The 18521-nt window shown below is 46.8% G+C and overlaps 1 protein-coding gene and 1 pseudogene across 3 annotated transcripts in view; both read right to left on the bottom strand.

The window, feature by feature from the left end:
- Positions 1-10646: 10646 nt before the first annotated feature.
- On the bottom strand, positions 10647-13210 carry LOC117694964 (endoplasmic reticulum membrane protein complex subunit 7 pseudogene; annotated as a pseudogene).
- Positions 11944-18521, bottom strand: part of Stard8 (StAR related lipid transfer domain containing 8) — a 71488-nt gene continuing 64910 nt past the window's right edge. For all 3 annotated transcript variants that reach the window (XM_034486245.2, XM_076918939.1, XM_076918940.1), the window contains 7 exons: positions 18159-18357; positions 17551-17761; positions 17183-17297; positions 15175-15399; positions 14030-14247; positions 13747-13923; positions 11944-13594 (listed from right to left, as the gene is read on the bottom strand). In XM_034486245.2, coding sequence (XP_034342136.1) covers positions 13477-13594; positions 13747-13923; positions 14030-14247; positions 15175-15399; positions 17183-17297; positions 17551-17761; positions 18159-18357 — 1263 coding nt within the window. In that variant the 3' untranslated portion in view covers positions 11944-13476. The remainder of the gene's footprint in view (positions 13595-13746; positions 13924-14029; positions 14248-15174; positions 15400-17182; positions 17298-17550; positions 17762-18158; positions 18358-18521) is intronic.

Below are 18521 nucleotides of genomic sequence, written 5' to 3'. Positions count from 1 at the left end.
ACATACAGTTATGAGCCACCATATGGGTGCTAGGAATTAAACATGGGTCCTCTGAAAGAGCATTCAGTGCTCTTAATCACTAAGCCATCTCTCCAGCCCCCCACCTAAATCTTGATTGGAATATAATTGAACCTGTAAATTGCTTTTTTAAAAAGAGTATTTATTTATTTATTTATTTATTTATTTATTTATTTATATGTGCACATATGTGGCACACATTCCTGTGAGTATATGCAGAGATCAGAAGAGGGTCGTAGGCGTCCTCTATCAATGTCTGTCTGTTCTTTGAGGCAAAGTCTCTCCCTGAACCTGAAGTTCATGTTTTTTAGGATACGATGGAAATCAGCAAGCCCCAGTGGTCGTCCTGTCTCAGTCCTCCTTAGATCTAGGATTTACAGGTATTTATTTGTGCTGGATGCTGGATTGTTAGTTGGTCTGACCCTTATGATTGTACAGCAAGTTGGTTTGTTTTTGTTTTTTTCAGTGCTGAGCCATCTCTCCAGGCCACCATAGATTGCTTTGGTTAGTATGAATAATTTAACAATAGTAAGTCTTCCCATCCTTGAGCACGGAGCATCTTTCCATTTGGGTCTTTTCTAACCTCCCTCATCAGTTTAGTGCAGTTTTCAGTGGGGGGAGTGTTTTGGTTTCTTGTTTATTTCCAAATGCTTTGTTATATTTGATAGTACTTTAAATGAGATTTTCCTTATTAACTTTTTTGATAACTCATTGTTAATCTACAGAAATACAAAGGACTCCTGGGTGTTGACACTTTCCTCTGAAAATTCATTTGTTATCAGTTTTAGTAATTTTTTTTGGCTTGAAGAGTTTTTGATGTTTTCTATATTAAAATCATGACATGTATGAAAAGAATTGATTTTACTTCTTCCTTTCCAATTTGAACATAATTTCTTTTGTTTGATTACCTAATTGTTCTGGTTATTTTAACTGCCAGTGCTATGTTGACTAGAAGTCATGAGAGTGCATGCTTTAGAATCTTTCAGTGTTCACTGACTATGACAGCTGTGGGCTCGTTCTATGTGACCTTCATTATAATGAGGTACATTTTATTCCAAACCTTTGAGAAGTTTTACCAGTTAAAGAAATTGAATTTTGGCATGAAAATTATTTATTTTTTGAAATTAAAATATAATTACATCATTTCTCCCCCTTCCCTTTCTTCTTTCTTGACTCCCTTTCAAATTCATAACCTCTTTTCTTTGTGATCTGTGTGCAGGTATGTGTGTAGGGGGTGTATACATAAACATATATAGGCACAGACATAACAATCACAACTTCTTCAGTTTGTATCATGTCACTTGTATGTATATAATCTCAGGTCTGACCAATGGCTATTGAACAACTGGGGAAGGCTCATCTCTGGGAAAGAATATTTCTTCTGCTCTCACCAAGAATCCTTAGTAGCATGTGGTTCTTTGTGTTAGGGTTGAGGAGACCCTCGAGATTTCCCCTTCCATGTTAGTATGTCTATTGGTGCTTCTAGAATCCTGTCACTAAGCTAAATTCCTTGACACTTTCTATTTCATTAAGGATAGTTGCTGGAAATGTATTTGTTTCTTTTATGAAGTTATATTATCTTCCTCTTCGGCTTGTTCAAATGATGCTTTTAGTAGTTCACTGTGGCCTAGGCCCTAAAGAACTAAATTCAAAGTCACCTTCTGAGCATGCAGGATCTCTGCCTAGGCTTCGTCTGTTTCTCTGTGTCATCAGGTAGAATCATTTGTTTTGGTTCTCTCTCATCTCCACAAGGCTGATTCTGTGCTTTTCGGTTTCTCTCACTCTTCTGGCTCTCTCTCAGTGTTCCCTTGAAGTAACATTTTCTCTATGCCAGCTCTTTCGGGTAAACTTCTGCTACCCTGCTATTCCTCTAAACATGCTACTCCCTGGCATATCTACCATGCTTGGATCATTATTGGTATTTTTATAACCATATCCCATTTTCTGCTGTACATCCCAACTGTTTCCAATGCTTGCCGTCTTGCAGAATCCCACCCTTTCTTTTGGGCATTGGAGTTTACCAGACCAATCATCAAATGTGGGCTTCCTCATTTGCTACCGCCATGACTGACCTAAAGAGGCTTCTTCACCTCTCTGGGTTTCAGTTTTTCTCATTTACAAAACGAGGTCATTAGTAACAGAGCTGCTATTCTCTTAAAAATAGATGAGCCAGTGTGGACTAGGCTCTCAGCACAGTGCCTAGCATCATAAGACGAAGTTTGTACAATGTGTAGGCAATGGTTGGCATACTATAGGCACTAAGTGTTAGTTGCTCTGGTGATGCCCACCTTTTGGGAACAAGTCGGGTATACTTAAGAGGTAGTGCAGAGATCGCTCTGAATCCCAAGATGAGCAAAACCAGGAGAACAGGCACTTCGATTTCACACACTGTCCATCCTCCTGCTACTACGTTGCTGACTGATATCTAACCTATCCAATACTTTGAAGTCACCCAGACATTATTTGTTCAAATACAGCTTCACTACTAACTAAATATAACTAAGTATAAAGGGCAATCTTTGTTTTTCCCATTGTCTCTTGAGCCTGATCCTAAGATGAGGATTAAAAGGGTTTGCAATTATCTAATGACAAGACAGGTGGGGGAGTTGTGTTAACCATTTGGGAGAGTGGTATTTTTTTGTGTGGTTTTCCTTTTTCCATTCCTGAGATGGCTCCCTCTTTTGCTAAGCCCTGAAACATGTGTCCCTTGTGAGCACCCCACTGTCGTGAATTCTATTTCACACTCTCCCATCTCTCCTGCTTCCCCTTCTCATAAAGCTGTCACAGGCCAGGACACAGCCATTTCCTGTACTTGTTTATGTTGCTGGTTTTTTTCACTGACCTGGACAATGTGTCCCAGACCATGGACAGCCTGAAACCACCACTGATTCAGATATCCCCTGGTCCTGGAGGTGATTGGAAGAAGGCCAGCCTCAAGTTGGGTGCAACTCTTTCCCGACCCGTCAGAAGGGAGAAGCCTGGGAGCCATGGGGGTTCTCTCTCAAGCTTTCTTGTGCCTTGCTTCATCCTTTCCTAAGCAGGTCCCTAAATTGCTCTCAGCTGACGGTGAGAAGCTTGCCCTAGATCACTGGAGCCAGAGAAGCCCTGACAGGTATCTGCTCTCGCAGACTCTGGGCTAGAGTTGAAGGATAAGAAGCACACTCTAAGCATACCTGCTCTTGTCTAATCTTGGAACCCAAACAGAGTGGGGTCTGGTTAAGACCTTGAAGGGAGAAATGAAGAGATTCCATACTCTAGCGAGAAACCCAAGGAATGCTGAGAGAGCCCATAAGCTTGCTGTCTTCAGAGTGTGGAGAGAGATGTACAGCTGTCTAGCTGTAAGTACTTCTGTCCCCTGAGCAGCCATGTCTTACTCTTTTGTAACCTCTGGGTTGACTTTGCCGGGCAAAGTAACCATTGAACTCAGTACAGCACAAAAAAAAAAAAAAAAAAAAATGTAGTATTAATTTATTTGAACAGCAGGAAAAATTAATGTGCTAATAATCAATATGGAATGATAAATAGAGACTGGATAACACCTTTGTATCAATGCATTTATAAAATGCAATGGTAACATTATTGATGAATGAAGAGGCCCGTGAAAGTAAAGTAATCCAGGACCTGAGAACTGCTGGACTGTGCAGTAATCCCCGGCCCATTACTCTCTGGTATTGAGGTGTTCCAGCAGCTCCAGGCCACTTCAGGGCCCTTCTGGATGACAGCTAGAATCCAAGGGACAAGGTAGAAAAGGTCATATCCAGAAAGCTATTGGGGTGGCATGAGAAGGACAGCAGCCTCTATGGAGAGGAGCAAGTGTATACAGCAGCCCTGTCCCAACTCTGTGCTGTCTCTATTTTCTTCAGCCAGCTACCTTCTGACACCATTATTTAAATACAGTTCCTTACTGTTCAACATCTCTTATGGACCACTTTTTGTTCACTTGCTCCTGCCTCCTCCCACCCCCTTCTCCTAGTTCTGGAATGTTCACCATGAGGTCAGAGACTTCTCACCCCTTGCACTGTGCTGCCATGGAAAGAAAGCAAGCTTGCTAGGTGGGCCCAGTTCTCCACTGCCATACTCTTAGATATCCATCTGGAAGAGAGCACTAACACTTCACAAATGAACTTTGGGGATGACAGGACATTCCTAGTTAGGAAAGATCATGGCAGGATGCCTGGTATACAGCAGTATGCAGGGGCCATTTATTCATACGCAACAGAAGAGTGGATGCCACCCTCACCCAACATTCCCTAGGCTTGGTTCAGCTCTGGTTTCTGCTTCCAAACTACATCCCCTAGCTTCTGTTCTGTAACAATTCTCTACCTCTCCTGAGTCTAAATGCATGAAACCTGCCTCAATCTCTTGAGCTTCAACAGGTTTCTCTACATCAGACCTTGTACTGGTCACTCCCATATAAGATAACACTCCCCTATGTCTATCCTTGATGCTCATAGCCTAAGACAGGACATGATATTAGAGTAATAAGATATCAGGGATGAGTTAACTGAGGAAGATCGTCTGAGGCTTGAAGTGTGTGGATCCTACTGTGTCACATATGGCTGAGACTTTATAGCACAAGATCCTACAGTGAATTGTTGGGCCCCATTTTGGCCCTGTTTTGGGCTTGTGGACAAATCTGAGCTTGGCTCGAGTTTGAGACCTGTCTTAGTCACTTCCATACCGGAGTGACTCAACAGGACCTGTTTGGCCCTGCCTCTGCCCCACTGTTGCTGATGTAGAGCTTTGCATTGGCCCTGTCAGTCACCCCATACCCTCTGTCACCCTTCCCAGCCCCTATGTCATCTCACCCCAGCAAAACTCCCCCTCCCTATGTTCCAAGTTTATATAAACAAGAGATTGTTGCATTAAAGTTGAGTTCCTGCTTCCACAAGACTCCTGGCTGGGTGTGTTTCTTTGGGCCACCAACACTCACCATCCTGCTCAGCACCAGAGAGACCCGGTGGGACCAGGATCTCTCCCTCCTCTTGTCTGGACCTGCCAGCTTTAAGGAGCAGCACACTGTGTGAATGATGCAGCACACTAAACAGATTAAATGCATACTTTATGCCAGAATTGTACTGGGCAATGTGATAGGTATCAGTGCATTTCATGGAGTCTTGCTGGCACCCTAAAACTCAGATACTCCTCTGCCCATTTAGAGTTGAAGAACTGAGCTTCTCAGAACAATGTGGTTTGAACAAGTTCCACCTGGTAAGATGTGGCAGAAGCAGAGCTGAAACACATCTCAAAAGTGGCTCCAAACGCAGCTGGGTGGGTTTCTTGCCTCAGTGCATTTGACATGGCAGAAGACTCAGTGTGGAAGACTAACTGCACCTGATACCAGATGTCCCCAGGCTAATAAGAACTGTGGCTGTTGTAGGGTTTCCATTGCTGTGAAGAGACACCCCCACAGTGATGCACTTCCTACAAAAATGTCACACATCCTAATAGTGTGTGTATTCCCACCACAGTAGCCATGTGTTGTGTAGTGTTTTCCTCAGCATTGAAAATTAAGTGGCTTCTTAAGATTCAGGAAAGTAAATGAAACATACAAGGCTCAGTTAGCAAAACAAGCCCCACTGGTCTCAGAAAGTTCCAGAAACATTAAAAATTCACAAGACCGCCTCCAAAAATCCATATAAGCAAAAGTAATTGCTGGTGAGAAGAGATATACAAACCAAAGCTCCCTGTGAAGTAGTGTGGGTATAGCTTTTGGAGTATTGGTGATTATTGGATGAGATTTCTGACAACGCAGCAGCTTTTGAGTACATGTCACCCATACTCTTATAAGTAACCCAAAAATTTAATACTGACTAAGCCACTTATGGAATTGTTACTTTGGTCTGTCACTGCACTATCTGGACTGAGTAGATGTTTGTTCTTGACTTCCTAAGAAAAGTCACACATTATTTGGTGGCTATCTCAAGGACCTTAAGATTGTGTGTGTCAGGAAGCAAGGCATAAGCAAGACGGAGGCCTGATAAAATACAAAAATAAAGCCATTCCTAGAAATCAGGAGTCACACCTTTGTAGAAGCCTCGGTGATGGCTTCAAGGTGGAGAGTTGTTTGACTTCAATATTATCAGAAGGATGTAGCTTCAGAAGACCCTAAAATATACTAACCTCTGGACATTGATAACATTATGTAATAAACAAAATAAAATGCTAAATAACAAATATATACTGCAAGCCTTCTTTAGTTCCTGGGGAAATTGAGTCTAAAGGTTAATTTCCTCAGAGCCCCATAGATTAAAAAATGTCAAATACAGGGGCTTCTGAAGTCAAGTCATGTCCTACCTCCATCTGTGCAGACATTGCCTACTGCATGGGAAATGAGTGAGAGAGATGAAAATGAAGAAGCCGGATACCATGGGCAGGAAGGGCTGCACTATGCGGACATGACTGGCCATTTGGTGGTCGGTTGACAGAACATGGAGGACATGATGGTTTGGGGGACATAAATGTCTGAGACAACTCTGAGCATCAAACAGATTCAGTGGAAACAGTACAAGTGGAAAGGGACAGAGGAGGGAATGTCTCCCAGACCGAGAAGGAGCCACAGACAAAGAGGACAAGAGCTGGAGATAGAACAGGACTAGGCCCGTACCCTCGAGGGTCCATCTCATCAGGGGCCCTACTGACCTCTCTACATGATCTTCACCGCGCTCACCTTGATCTCTGGAAAGAAGATGGATCAGTAGGTAAACTGATGCATGGACAGACGGTGGATACATGTGTGGGATAGATGGGTGATTAGACAGACAGTCAAGTGCATGGGTAGGTAGATGGACAGATGAATGAGAGTTTGAGTGGATGGATGGGTGGGCAAATGAGCAACAGAATGGATGGGTGGGTGGGTGGGTGAGTGGGTGGGAAGATGAATAGATAGATGGGTGGATGGATGATTGAATGGGTGGTGTCTTAGGTAGCATTTCTATTGCTGTGATGAAATACCATGACCAAAAACCAAGTTGGGGCAGAAAGAGTTTATTTGTCTTGCACTTTTATATATCACTGTTTAAAGTCAGAATAGGAATTCAAGCAGGGTGGGAACCAGGAGGCAGAAGCTGATGCAGAGGTGATGGAGGAGTGCTGCTTACTGGCTTGCTCATTGTGTTTTACTCAGCATGCTTTGTTATAGAACCCAGGACTGCCACCCGAGGGACGGTACCACCAATAATAGGCTGGGCATCCACTTATTAATAAAATGCCCAACAGCTGGATCTTAATGAAACATTTTCTCAATAGAGGTTCCCTCCTTTCAGATAACTCTAACCTTGTGTCAAGTTGACATAAGACTAGCCAGCAGAGGTAGATAGATGAATAGATGGATGGATGGAGAATTGAGAGGTTGGATGAATGTACAGTGGGGTGAGTAGAAGACTGAGTGCTTCGGTGGGTGAATAGACGGATGGACAGATGGAAGAATGGATGGATGGATGGATGGAAGAATGGATGGATGGATGGATGGATGGATGGATGGATGGATGGATGGATAAATCAGTGGAAGCAAAATATAGGCTTTGGTGCCTGCCTCTCTCATGTCTTGCAGTTTGCCAAAACAGGGGTCCCTTTCAAACACACTCACTATTTAGATGACTTGCTACATTTGTTCCTCATCTAGAACGCTTGTTCAGCAAGTACAGGGGTTCATGATGACATCAGTCCCTGGCCTATGCCTGCTGTAACAACAGGGGCTATCGCATATTAAACAGTAAATATTTGCTGTACCAGTCACTGCCTCTCTATGAAAAGGGGCCTCCTTATTTCAAGGGCTTGCAGAGAACTGAGGGGCCAGGGAAGGTAGAAGGTCAGGATCAGCCTGAGAAGGGAAAGGCCTAGAAACCAGAGGACCCTGAGCAGCCTGTGAGCAGGAGCTATGGGTGGGCTTTCCTGGCAGTAGCTTCCTAGCGCTGTGACCCACAATCCCCGTGGAGTACCACTGCCCTCTTGTGGACGATACCGAGCATGGCTCCAGGCTGCAGCTTCCCTGCCACCCAGCAGGTCAGTGCTTCCTGGCTCAGCTTGCTCAGCAGCAGCTTCTGTCACTGGGGCAGCTGCAAGCACAGCCCAGAGGCATGTCCTCCTTTTTGAGTCGGCAGCTTCCCATCAGTGTCTGTGCAGTGCCTGTGACATCCACCTAGACCTCTTCCCATGGTGCGTGTGCACAGCTGCTTTGTGGTCATCCAAGCTCAGAGGCCAATGCCAACACCTGCAGGGCTGTGAACTCTGGGCAACACTGAGTGGCTGCTGACCCCAGGCAGGGCCAGGCCCAAGAGGCTTGGGGTGCCTTGCCCTGACTTAGAGGTTGGTCATGCCACACCCTGTGCAACAGAGATACAGTGACTCAAAATACAGCCTGGTGGGCTTGGGTGCCTGCGTGCAAACATGCTTGCATGACTGACTAGCCTGTTGTGCTGAACTTACATTTCTCACCTAATTAACTGAACCATTTAACAGTTAGTAGATTGCACATCAGTAACTGGAAGTCTGGATTCCCAGAGAAACCTGAAAGCTGTGATCATCTCCATCTGGACCTGAGTTCCCACCTGGGCGTGAGAGGTGGGGAGGGAATATGCTCTGTTCCCCTTGGTGGCAATGCACTGTCCAGCAGCCTGGTCCTTTGCCAGCCTGTGCTCTCCCATGCTGTGAGCCAGAATCATGTAGGGATGTACTTGAGGACCCATGCAGTTTTCCTAGAAGGGGAAGACCAGCCTTAGGAACGTGGCTACCAAGGAAAGCCAGAGCAGGGAGGGTCCCTGAATGGTGGGTGAATGAAGGAGTTATACAGTCTGGGGTAGCCGTGAGGCACCCAGAACAGGCGCCCCTTCCTCCTCTTCTAGAGTCCTTCCCTTCACAGATCAGTTCACAACCTAAGCAGTGTAAGAAAGGAGGAGCGAGGCAGTGTCAGCAAGACCAATCGGCAGCAAGAGACAGAACATGGGCTGGTGCTGGGCAAGTGCTTTACTACTCTGACCTCTGTGTGTGGTGCTTTCCTCTCCATCAACAGATGAGAGGATGGAGGCTCTGAGAGTTAGGTAAGAAAGACACAGCTAGAACAAAGTAAGAATTTTGAGGTTCCCAACTGCCACTTCCTGAACCTCAGAGGCTGTGTGTGGGCCTCAGAGGGAGTTCAGCCATCTGCTTTGGAGTTGCTTGAGCAGGGACATGTGTCATTCTCATTAACCTCCAGGACTCAGAGATCTGAGGGCACTGAATGAGACCATGACAACCAGCAGCCTGGCATCAGCAGAGAGCTAGCCAGAAATGTAAGTTCTCAGGCTTGGTGCTCCATGGGGTCACCAATCGTACAGGAGTTGTTGGTGCTTAAGAATCCTGAGGTGTGTCTCTGGAAAGATTACAAGCAGCACACAGGTGGGTCTGAGGCAGGCTGGCTATGCAGCTGTCCAACACCCTGCTGGGTTACTTAGCTCATGACTATCTGTGGAAGAAGGTGTCAAACCATGGATGGAGGGGTCCTGATGTGGAACTGCAGTCTGAGTTGCCAGCTTCTCTCTCCACTCTCTTGATGCAACAGAGCCTGCCTGGGGCTCCTTCTACTTTGTCAGTCAGCTCAGGGCATCAGTGGCCCCATAGAGAATGCTGGAAGATTGTTGTTCCTTCCAGGAGCCTGCCCCATCTTCCTTATCTGTTATATTGACAAATGAGTCATGTGTCCTGGAAGCCCACCCTGCTTTTGCTTCCCCCTAGTCCAAAGCTACCCTCTTGTACCCCCCAAAGCCAGAGGCTAGGTAGTTTTCTGCCCTTCTGGGTGCCTTCCAAAGTCCCATGCATTACTGATTATGAAAAGCCAAAGATAGTCCTTGGTAATTAGAGGCAGAAGGACAAGGGAAGTTTGTGATAGAGGTGACTAGATTGAGACCCTAGCCTGTTTTGGCTGTGGCTGGTTCTGACATCTGTTGAAGAATTCCCACCTGAACACTGGCAGAGCTAGGTATGTGACAGAGCATGATTCATAGGTCCCCTTGGAGCTCTGATGAAGCTGAGCTGTGACAGACAGGCAGCAGGACTTTTGCATTTAGGCTAATGGTACTCCTGGGCGAATGCAGATGCTTACAGGATTCTGAAGTCTGCACACTGGTGTGCCATTTAAGATTCATTCATCCCACGAATAGGCTGCATACCGATTAACCTTATCCCTGCGTGATGTCACAGCTCTGATGGACTTTCCTAAGCATACGCAGTGATCCTTGCAAAAATGACTATCTAAGTTGTATGACTTTCTTTGACCTGGAACTTAGAAGGTTTTGTTTTCTTTAAGTCTAGTTTTGCTTTGTTTTGTTTTACTTGGATTGACAGTTCTTTTAATATACACTATATACAGTACTTCATATCATTTACTAATGTCATTTTCAGTGACATCAGTGTTGACTTCATATAGACAGGGGACAGAAACTGGGTTTCCTTGTGTACCAAGTACAAAACGTGTTCAACAGTTAATTTAGACATTAGTTGTATAAGATCAACTTTTAGGATGACTCAGTTTACCATAGTGGCTTCACAGCATCTTATAGCAAGACTTGAATGCCACACAGTGCTGCCATGTTTCTTCAATGGCAGCCGGGATCCTGACTTCCTCCTCTTTGCTTGCCCCACTTTTGCCTGTTTTACTGCCGCCACCACCACCACCACTGCTTGCTACCACCATTGCTACTGCTAAACTTGCCAAAATATTTGAAGAGTCTTTTTATGAACTCGGAATCAGGCAATTCATGTGGGAATTCACCACATTTATTTGTGACTCTATCTCCTGCCTCATGTCAGGAACACGTGTGTTGAGCACATTTGGCAGAAGCACAAATTTCAATAATGGAAAAACCATCATCGTAACTATTGAATTCATCAGAAAGTCTGCCCAGTTTTGCGACTCCATTCTAATAATGTGAGGAGGTGGACCTGAAGTTTTCATTTGGAGAGGATAGGGTAGTCTGACCACCTTTATTGTTTTGATGCAATTCACATATCTTGCTCTCATTTTTTTTTTTTAAGTGATATCAACTCAGGCAGGATCAAACTAGTAAGCTGGAGAAATAACTTCTACTACATAAAAGCCAGATGAAAAATCATGAACTACAAAACTCACATCTGTCTTAAGGAAACCAACATGCTCTTCTCCATCTACCAGCACTAGGGACAAGGAGGTCCATTCCTGAAGCTCCACCCCAGAAACAACCACATGCCCCTTAATCTTGGAGCGATCTCCCTGGCCAATCGTACTACCTCACGGGCCCTCAGCAGCAGCCCTGGGGACACCAGCTAGAACCAGACACTCCTTGAGAGTAGCAATAGAATGGAAGAGTCCTCACAGAATGTCCAAAACCACAGAAGCTTTGATGAGTCAGGTCCATGGCCTACAGCTTGAAAGTTTTATGGACACGGCAAGCTGGTAAAGGTCTTTCCTTTGTGGAGGTCAAATAGAACCTGCCTTAGACATTCTAATGCTTTGCTGCCTCAAGGCACCCAGCTTTCTTTTAAGTGTTGTGTATGTGGCACAGAACCCCCAAACCTGAGACCTGCATCCCTACTGCTTTAGCTTTGCCTGGGCTGCATAGGAACGGAAAGAAAGAGATCTGAGCCAGGCACAATTCTTCTTAGAGCTGTTACGGAGTCCCGAGGTCACAACAAAAGCTGACACTCAAATCCAGAACCCTAGTCTAGTCATGGAATGGAGGTTGAAGGATTTGTCTGAGTCTTGGCTTCTCCAAATTCTGTCTGCCTTCACAATCACCATCCCAAGACAAGAGGTCTTTGCTTTTTCCTATGGTGTTACCCCAAGTCCTGACACCATATGTTGGGAGTCAGCAGAAGGGAAGGTAAAGGTTCACAACCTGTGACCAATGGGTATGAGTTGCAACCCAAGCCCCAGCCCATTGTCTCAGCAAAAGCAAACATCTATAGAGCCAGTGTGTGTCCAGTCATGCTTTATTATTCTGCAGAGGGAACTGCTGTGGCCTGCCCTTCACCTCTCCTTTCTTGTTGTACAGAAGTGTCCAGGCCCTCCAGACCCTACTCTGATCCAGAAATTATAATGCACTCAAGAGAGAATAGCTGTGTGTGCATGCAGATACATGTGTATATGTATAGGTATATTCATATGTATATACATACATATACACATATATATATTGGCTGTACAGTATTTATAGTTACAGACAAAACAGGATTAACATTACAATGATGGCTGCAACCCACCACAATCCAGTTTATTCAGCCAAAGACAAAGAAAGCACCACTTGACCTCTGAATGGCTGCTAGGTTTCTGTCTGAACAAACATAACCACTAGATGGGCTAGATCAGGCTGGTATCAAGCCCAGGTTGGCTAAGGTAAGCCCTTCCTTGTGTTTTTCCAGGGTGTCTACTCTAGGAATAAACTGTTCTTTTTTTTTTTTTTTAAGGACACTTGGTTTTACTTTTTAAAAAAAGATTTATTTATTTATTATGTATATGAATACACTGTTTCTGTCTTCAGACACACCAGAAGAGGGCATCAGATCTCATTATGGATGGTTATGAACTACCATGTGGTTGCTGGGAATTGAACTTAGGACCTCTGGAAAAGCAGCCACTGATCTTAACCACTGAGCCATCTCTCCAGCCAGAAGGACTGTTCTCATAGACCACAACTGTGGGCAAAAGGCATGAGGATACATTTGTATATCTTGCTGCCACTGTCGGCTTTGGCCTGGCCTGTGTCATGGGAATGAGCTAATTCACTTGTATCTATGGCTTTGAGTGGCCAAAGGCTGCCCACAACTCTTGGGAGTACTAGATAAAGTGTGGGTCAAAGTAGGGGAGGATGGTTCATTGGTGTCTTGGGGCTTGAGAAAGAAAGGTTCTCTATCCTCATATCCCAAGCTATCCCAATTCGTCATATTACCTACTAAGGGCCCATAGGGCCACTCTCAATCTTCTTCATAAAGGTCAGCATCATGTTTACATAAATAAAATGGATTGTGGTGGTTGGTGTTTCCCTGTGCTTACCCCATCTGGTGTTCCAGACCTGTATTCAGGGTCAATGTTGGCCCCAAAGGCAGGATCAGACTTCATATTCAAACTCAAAAGAACTCTAGCACCAAACAAGATGGCCTGGCTTCTTGGTATGGCAGAGAGCTCAGGCTGGACAATGCTCTCCACCTTCTTCCCCTGCTGGGTCTCCAGATACAGTAGCATCTTCTTGGTCGGGTAGACAGCAATGATCTTCTTGCCACTAACAAGATTCTCTTTGCTTGTGAGATCAGAATGTAGTATGGGGGATGAAGGTGGGTGGAGGTAGGATACCTACGCCCTCTTCTCTTATGTATGTGCAGAGTAGCATTGGGATGTGAGAGGAGAGGCGGCTGGGCCACCTAGGCCCAGCTGTGTCCCTAAAGGCTTCTCAGTTCATATTTCTACTCATTTCTTTGGTGGCAGGAGCCTGGGCAGTGTCAGCCCAAGGCTCACAGCTTTGTTTCAGGGCCAGCTGCCTGAAGTGTGGGGAAAGAGTCTCGGATCTTTGCCACTTCCATGGCACACAAGTGCCCAAAGACTTTGTTGTACCAGTCAGGAGAACGGCCCCTGGGGAGGAAGAGGCAGGCAGATATGAGAAATTGGGTTTTCACACAAGAAAGAAAGGAATTCTTTCCCACAGTGGGTATCATCATCATAGGGCAGAGGCAAGGGATGGGCTCAGGGCCAAGAGGGTGAGGCAGACATCCCAAGCCTGGTACCTGAGGTCAGCGCGGCAAATATGAGTGAGGCGAGAGCGACCCAGGCCACAAGGTTCCATGAGGTACTGGGAAGTGAGCATGAGGGCACGTACTCCAGACTCTGGCACCGGTTGCTCAGGATCCAGGGACTGAGAGACAAGGAGGCACCCACCGCGAGGCAGATCTGAGCGCCACATCCTGGAACACGAAGAGACAAGAACCCATGTTCAGCTCCCTGCTGCTGACTCTTCCCCTACCTTTCTGGTCCCTGAAGCACAGCAGGATGGTAACAGGAATGCCTCACCTGAGTACCACAAAGTCACGGCAAGGATGAGGTGCCATGCTGTCCGTGACATAGTGGTAGAGCTCCACACCTGGCATCAGGGCTTCCAGCACCTGGGCCCGTAGTAGGTCCTCATCCCACAGGGCCCGCTCCCGAAGAACACGATGCAGCACCACAGCTGGAGGTGCAGCCACTTCTGTGGATGCCTTCCACATCCGAAGCGGATGCCCATCTGGTGCCTACAAGCCAAATGGGTAGGGATAGGAACACTATCAAGTGAGAGCACTCCAAATGCATGCCAGTCCTCAGACTGCAGGGCCTGGAGCTCCCTTCCTGTGGCTGCTGGGCTCCTTGGCTGACCAGACCCAGACCCAGACCCAGACCCAAACAAACGAGCAGGTACCCATACTTCCATGTCCTTCCTATATGCCTGCTTCTCAGCCTGCTCTAGAGCACAAAGCAAAGATGAATGTCTCACATTCAGATGCTTACAGGGCCTATGGACAATGTGGACCTAACGTGGTATTCCTGGATGGGGGAAGACAAGGAGGTGATTATCCTTAATGGATTTGTTGTCAATGTATTTTTCATGTGCCAGGTTCTTTGACAGTTCCCTATCTTCACCCTATGGGGACGGTTTAGTCATGGTCATTCTACATACAGGAAATGCCTGGCTGACAATGCCACTCAAGATGGACATCCCAGAGGCAGCAAGGCTACTAACAGAGGGGCAGTCTTAGGAGCCACCTCCAGTCCTAGCCCAGACTGAAGGCACTGGATAGAGAGAGCTCTATAATGTGGCATCTAAAGGTGGCCCGGGAGAGGTTCTTACATGGAGGCATATCAGTCCAGGTAGCAGGACAACAGAAACACAAACACAGAGTGGGTATTGAAAGGGGCTTTGCCTGCCCAGGACTAAAGGAGACCCAGGCGTTTCAGTGAACTACATCATGGTGGTGGTGAGTCTGAGGTAGAGCTGTGGAAGAGAACTCAGGAAGCTGGTCCCAGAAAGATGCATTGGCCTCATATGGCTCCTGACTCCTTCAGACACTCATGCAGCTGACAAGTACCAAGCAGGGGCCCAGTAAGGCTGACAGAGCAACTCTATGGGACAGGCCTACTGCTCTCTCAACAGCCTACAACCAAATGAAGAGTGTGATGCTCACCTTCTTACAAGCCAGCTCTGTGTGCTGGGGCCCCGGCACATTGGTCCAGCCCTTGAAGCGTTCTGCAGCATCCCGAAGCAGCTCCTGCACACTCTCTTCCATGTAAAGGCTCAGACTCACCCCAGCAGCCTGTGCCTGCCTCAGCTCAGCCAGGGCTGGGCCAGGAGGGCTGAGCTCAGCTGCACTGTAGGAACCGCATAGTTGCACCACCATATCCTGGGGCACCTGGGGGTGGGGGCGCACACACACACACACATACACACATACTGAGTGGGTGCTGTGGGGAGCAGGGTACCCCCTGAATGTCAATGCAGACGCATGGCTACTGCACCACAGTGCAGCAGATAAGGAACTGAGGGAGAAGATTCACAAATTAGAGTCTGAGGAGTATGTGTCAAGCTGGGCTCCTTGCCTGACTTGAAGTCTGCGATGGCTAATCTTGGTTGTCAACTTGACTAAAACTGGAATCAACTAAAAACCAAGCAGCTGGGCACACTTGTGGAGGATTTTCTTTATTGGCTCCTTTGAGGTGGGAAGACCCACCCGAAATCTGGGCCATTTGAGGTCAGAAGACCCACCCTAAGTCTGGGCCACACCTTCTGATGGCAGCCCACATGAAAAGACACATTAAAAAGAAGCCTTTTGCTTTTCTCCTGCTTGCCCTCACTCTTGCTGGCAAGTTTTTCCTCTCCTGTTGCTGAGGCATTCCTTCACTGGTCTTGGAACCTATTTTGAGATTCCAACTAGATCAAAGACCAGCCTCATGGACCGAACAACTACCAGATTTTTGGCCTTTCTATTGGGATACAACCATTGTTGGATGGGTCAGACCACAGCCTTTAAAGCCATTCTAATAAATCCCTATATACACACATATATATTCACTCTCAGTTAGTTCTGTTCATCTAGGGTGGTGGTTCTCAACTTTTCTTATGCTCTGACCCTTTAATACAGTTCCTCATGCTGTGGTGACCCTCAACCATACAATTATGCTTGTTGCTACTTCATAACTGTGATTTTGCTACTGTTAGGAATTGTAATGTCAATATTTTGGGAGAAAGTTGCTAGAGGGGTTGCAACCCACAAGTTGAGAACCACTTCTCTAGAGACCCCCTGATACAGAGTCTAAAGGTCAGGCCTGACAATTCTGACAGTCAGGTACCACATACCACAGCCTTTCCTGACTGATAATTCTGACAGTCGGGTACCACAGCCTTTCCTGACTGATAATTCTGACAGTCGGGTACCACAGCCTTTCCTGACTGACAATTCTGACAGTCGGGTACCACAGCCTTTCCTGACTGACAATTCTGACAGTCGGGTACCACAGCCTTTCCTGACTGACAATTCTGACAGTCGGGTACCACAGCCTTTCCTGACTGACAATTCTGACAGTCGGGTACCACAGCCTTTCCTGACTGATAATTCTGACAGTCGGGTACCACAGCCTTTCCTGACTGATAATTCTGACAGTCGGGTACCACAGCCTTTCCTGACTGATAATTCTGACAGTCGGGTACCACAGCCTTTCCTGACTGATAATTCTGACAGTCGGGTACCACAGCCTTTCCTGACTGACAATTCTGACAGTCGGGTACCACAGCCTTTCCTGACTGACAATTCTGACAGTCGGGTACCACAGCCTTTCCTGACTGACAATTCTGACAGTCGGGTACCACAGCCTTTCCTGACTGACAATTCTGACAGTCGGGTGCCACAGCCTTTCCTGACTGATAATTCTGACAGTCGGGTATCACAGCCTTTCCTGACTGACAATTCTGACAGTCGGGTACCACAGCCTTTCCTGACTGACAATTCTGACAGTCGGGTACCACAGCCTTTCCTGACTGATAATTCTGACAGTCGGGTACCACAGCCTTTCCTGACTGATAATTCTGACAGTCAGGTACCACAGCCTTTCCTGACTGATAATTCTGACAGTCAGGTACCACAGCCTTTCCTGACTGATAATTCTGACAGTCGGGTACCACAGCCTTTCCTGACTCACCTGGAAAAGTTTCTTGCAGTCACTGATCATGTGTGACAGGCCCTGGGTGGCAGCCATGTTCTCACTCAGGTCCCTGGGGCCTGGCCGGCCAACCAGGCTGCGTTTGCTCTTGATCCTGGAAGGAGATAGGACAGAAGAAGATAGCACTAAGGCATAAGACAAGATGGGTGACAGCTGCCTCTTAGTTCTTGGGAAGCCAGCTTGCCCATCTTGACCATAAAATCATTTGGTGTCTTTTAGGAGAGGCCTTCTCCGCAGTGGCTAAGGCTAAAACCCCTTTAGGGTAAGAGTAGGAATGGCCCCAAGGCCCCAAATCCCATGGAGCCAAATTCTCCTGGACTGGCCCTAGCATGTGCTACCCAGATCACCTGGGTGAGGGGCTGTCCTTCTTGGAGACATTGAGGTGGAAGATGGAGGGTGCCAGGCACACTGCCAGGTTCCCAGCTGTCATCTGGTTTTCCTCAGCAGAGGCGATGTCACTTAGGAAGTAGAGCAGAGTCTGTAGCACTTCTCGGTTCTCGTCAGGGAGCAGCAAGGTGGCAGCTTGTGCCGCTGCCAACCACTGTTCTTTGGGGAGGACTGTAGGACAAGAAAGGCACAAGAACCTTCTTTATTTCCCTAGAAGCACCAGCAACAAGCTTCCTGTTTTCCAGAATGCACAAGGCCTGACAGTCTCCTAAGGAAAGCGTCAGATGTGCTCTGTGATGTCCCTGGTGGCTAGTTCTAGCACTGCTCTAATACACAGGACAGCCTTTGGGAAAGCCCTTTCCTTGGGGCCTAGGCCTACCCTACCAAAACTAGGTTTGAGGGAGTAGTAGGATGTGACCCCTCTCTGAGTGCCTTTTCAAATCCAGAGGGTAAAAGTTCCCATGAGCCCATGCAGCCAGCTGCCAGGTTCATTTCCCACAAGGCCTCAGGATCAGGCAGGCTGAGTGTAGGGCAGGTAGGTTACTAAGAAAGGGTCCAGGGGACTCACGCTGGTAGATTTGTAGGAAAGTGGTGGTGAGCTTGCTGGTAAAAATGGGCTCAGGCAGGTCTCTGAAATACTGCTTCAGTAAATCAGCCACGTCGTAGGCCGACTGGCCCTCATAGCAGACGTTGTCAGGGGAGCTCTCATTCATTTGACGTAGGCTCTGAATCCTGGATTTGACCCCAGACTTGCGGAAGATGCCCACCTAACCCATTGAGGGAAAGAAGAGAAGGGAAACTGTGAGCCCAGGACTGTGGTGTTGGGAGCATAGGCCACCTTGGAGACTGGGAAGCCTGCCAGGTTTCCTGATGGGCTCAGCAAGTCCAGAGGGAGGGCGGTTTACAGCCTGGTGCCAAAGAGAAAGATGGC

This window comes from Arvicanthis niloticus, chromosome X (assembly GCF_011762505.2).
Source record: "Arvicanthis niloticus isolate mArvNil1 chromosome X, mArvNil1.pat.X, whole genome shotgun sequence".
Taxonomy (NCBI): Eukaryota; Metazoa; Chordata; class Mammalia; order Rodentia; family Muridae; genus Arvicanthis; species Arvicanthis niloticus.
Note: the sequence above shows the minus strand (reverse complement) of the source record. Positions and strands in the feature narration are given on the sequence as shown.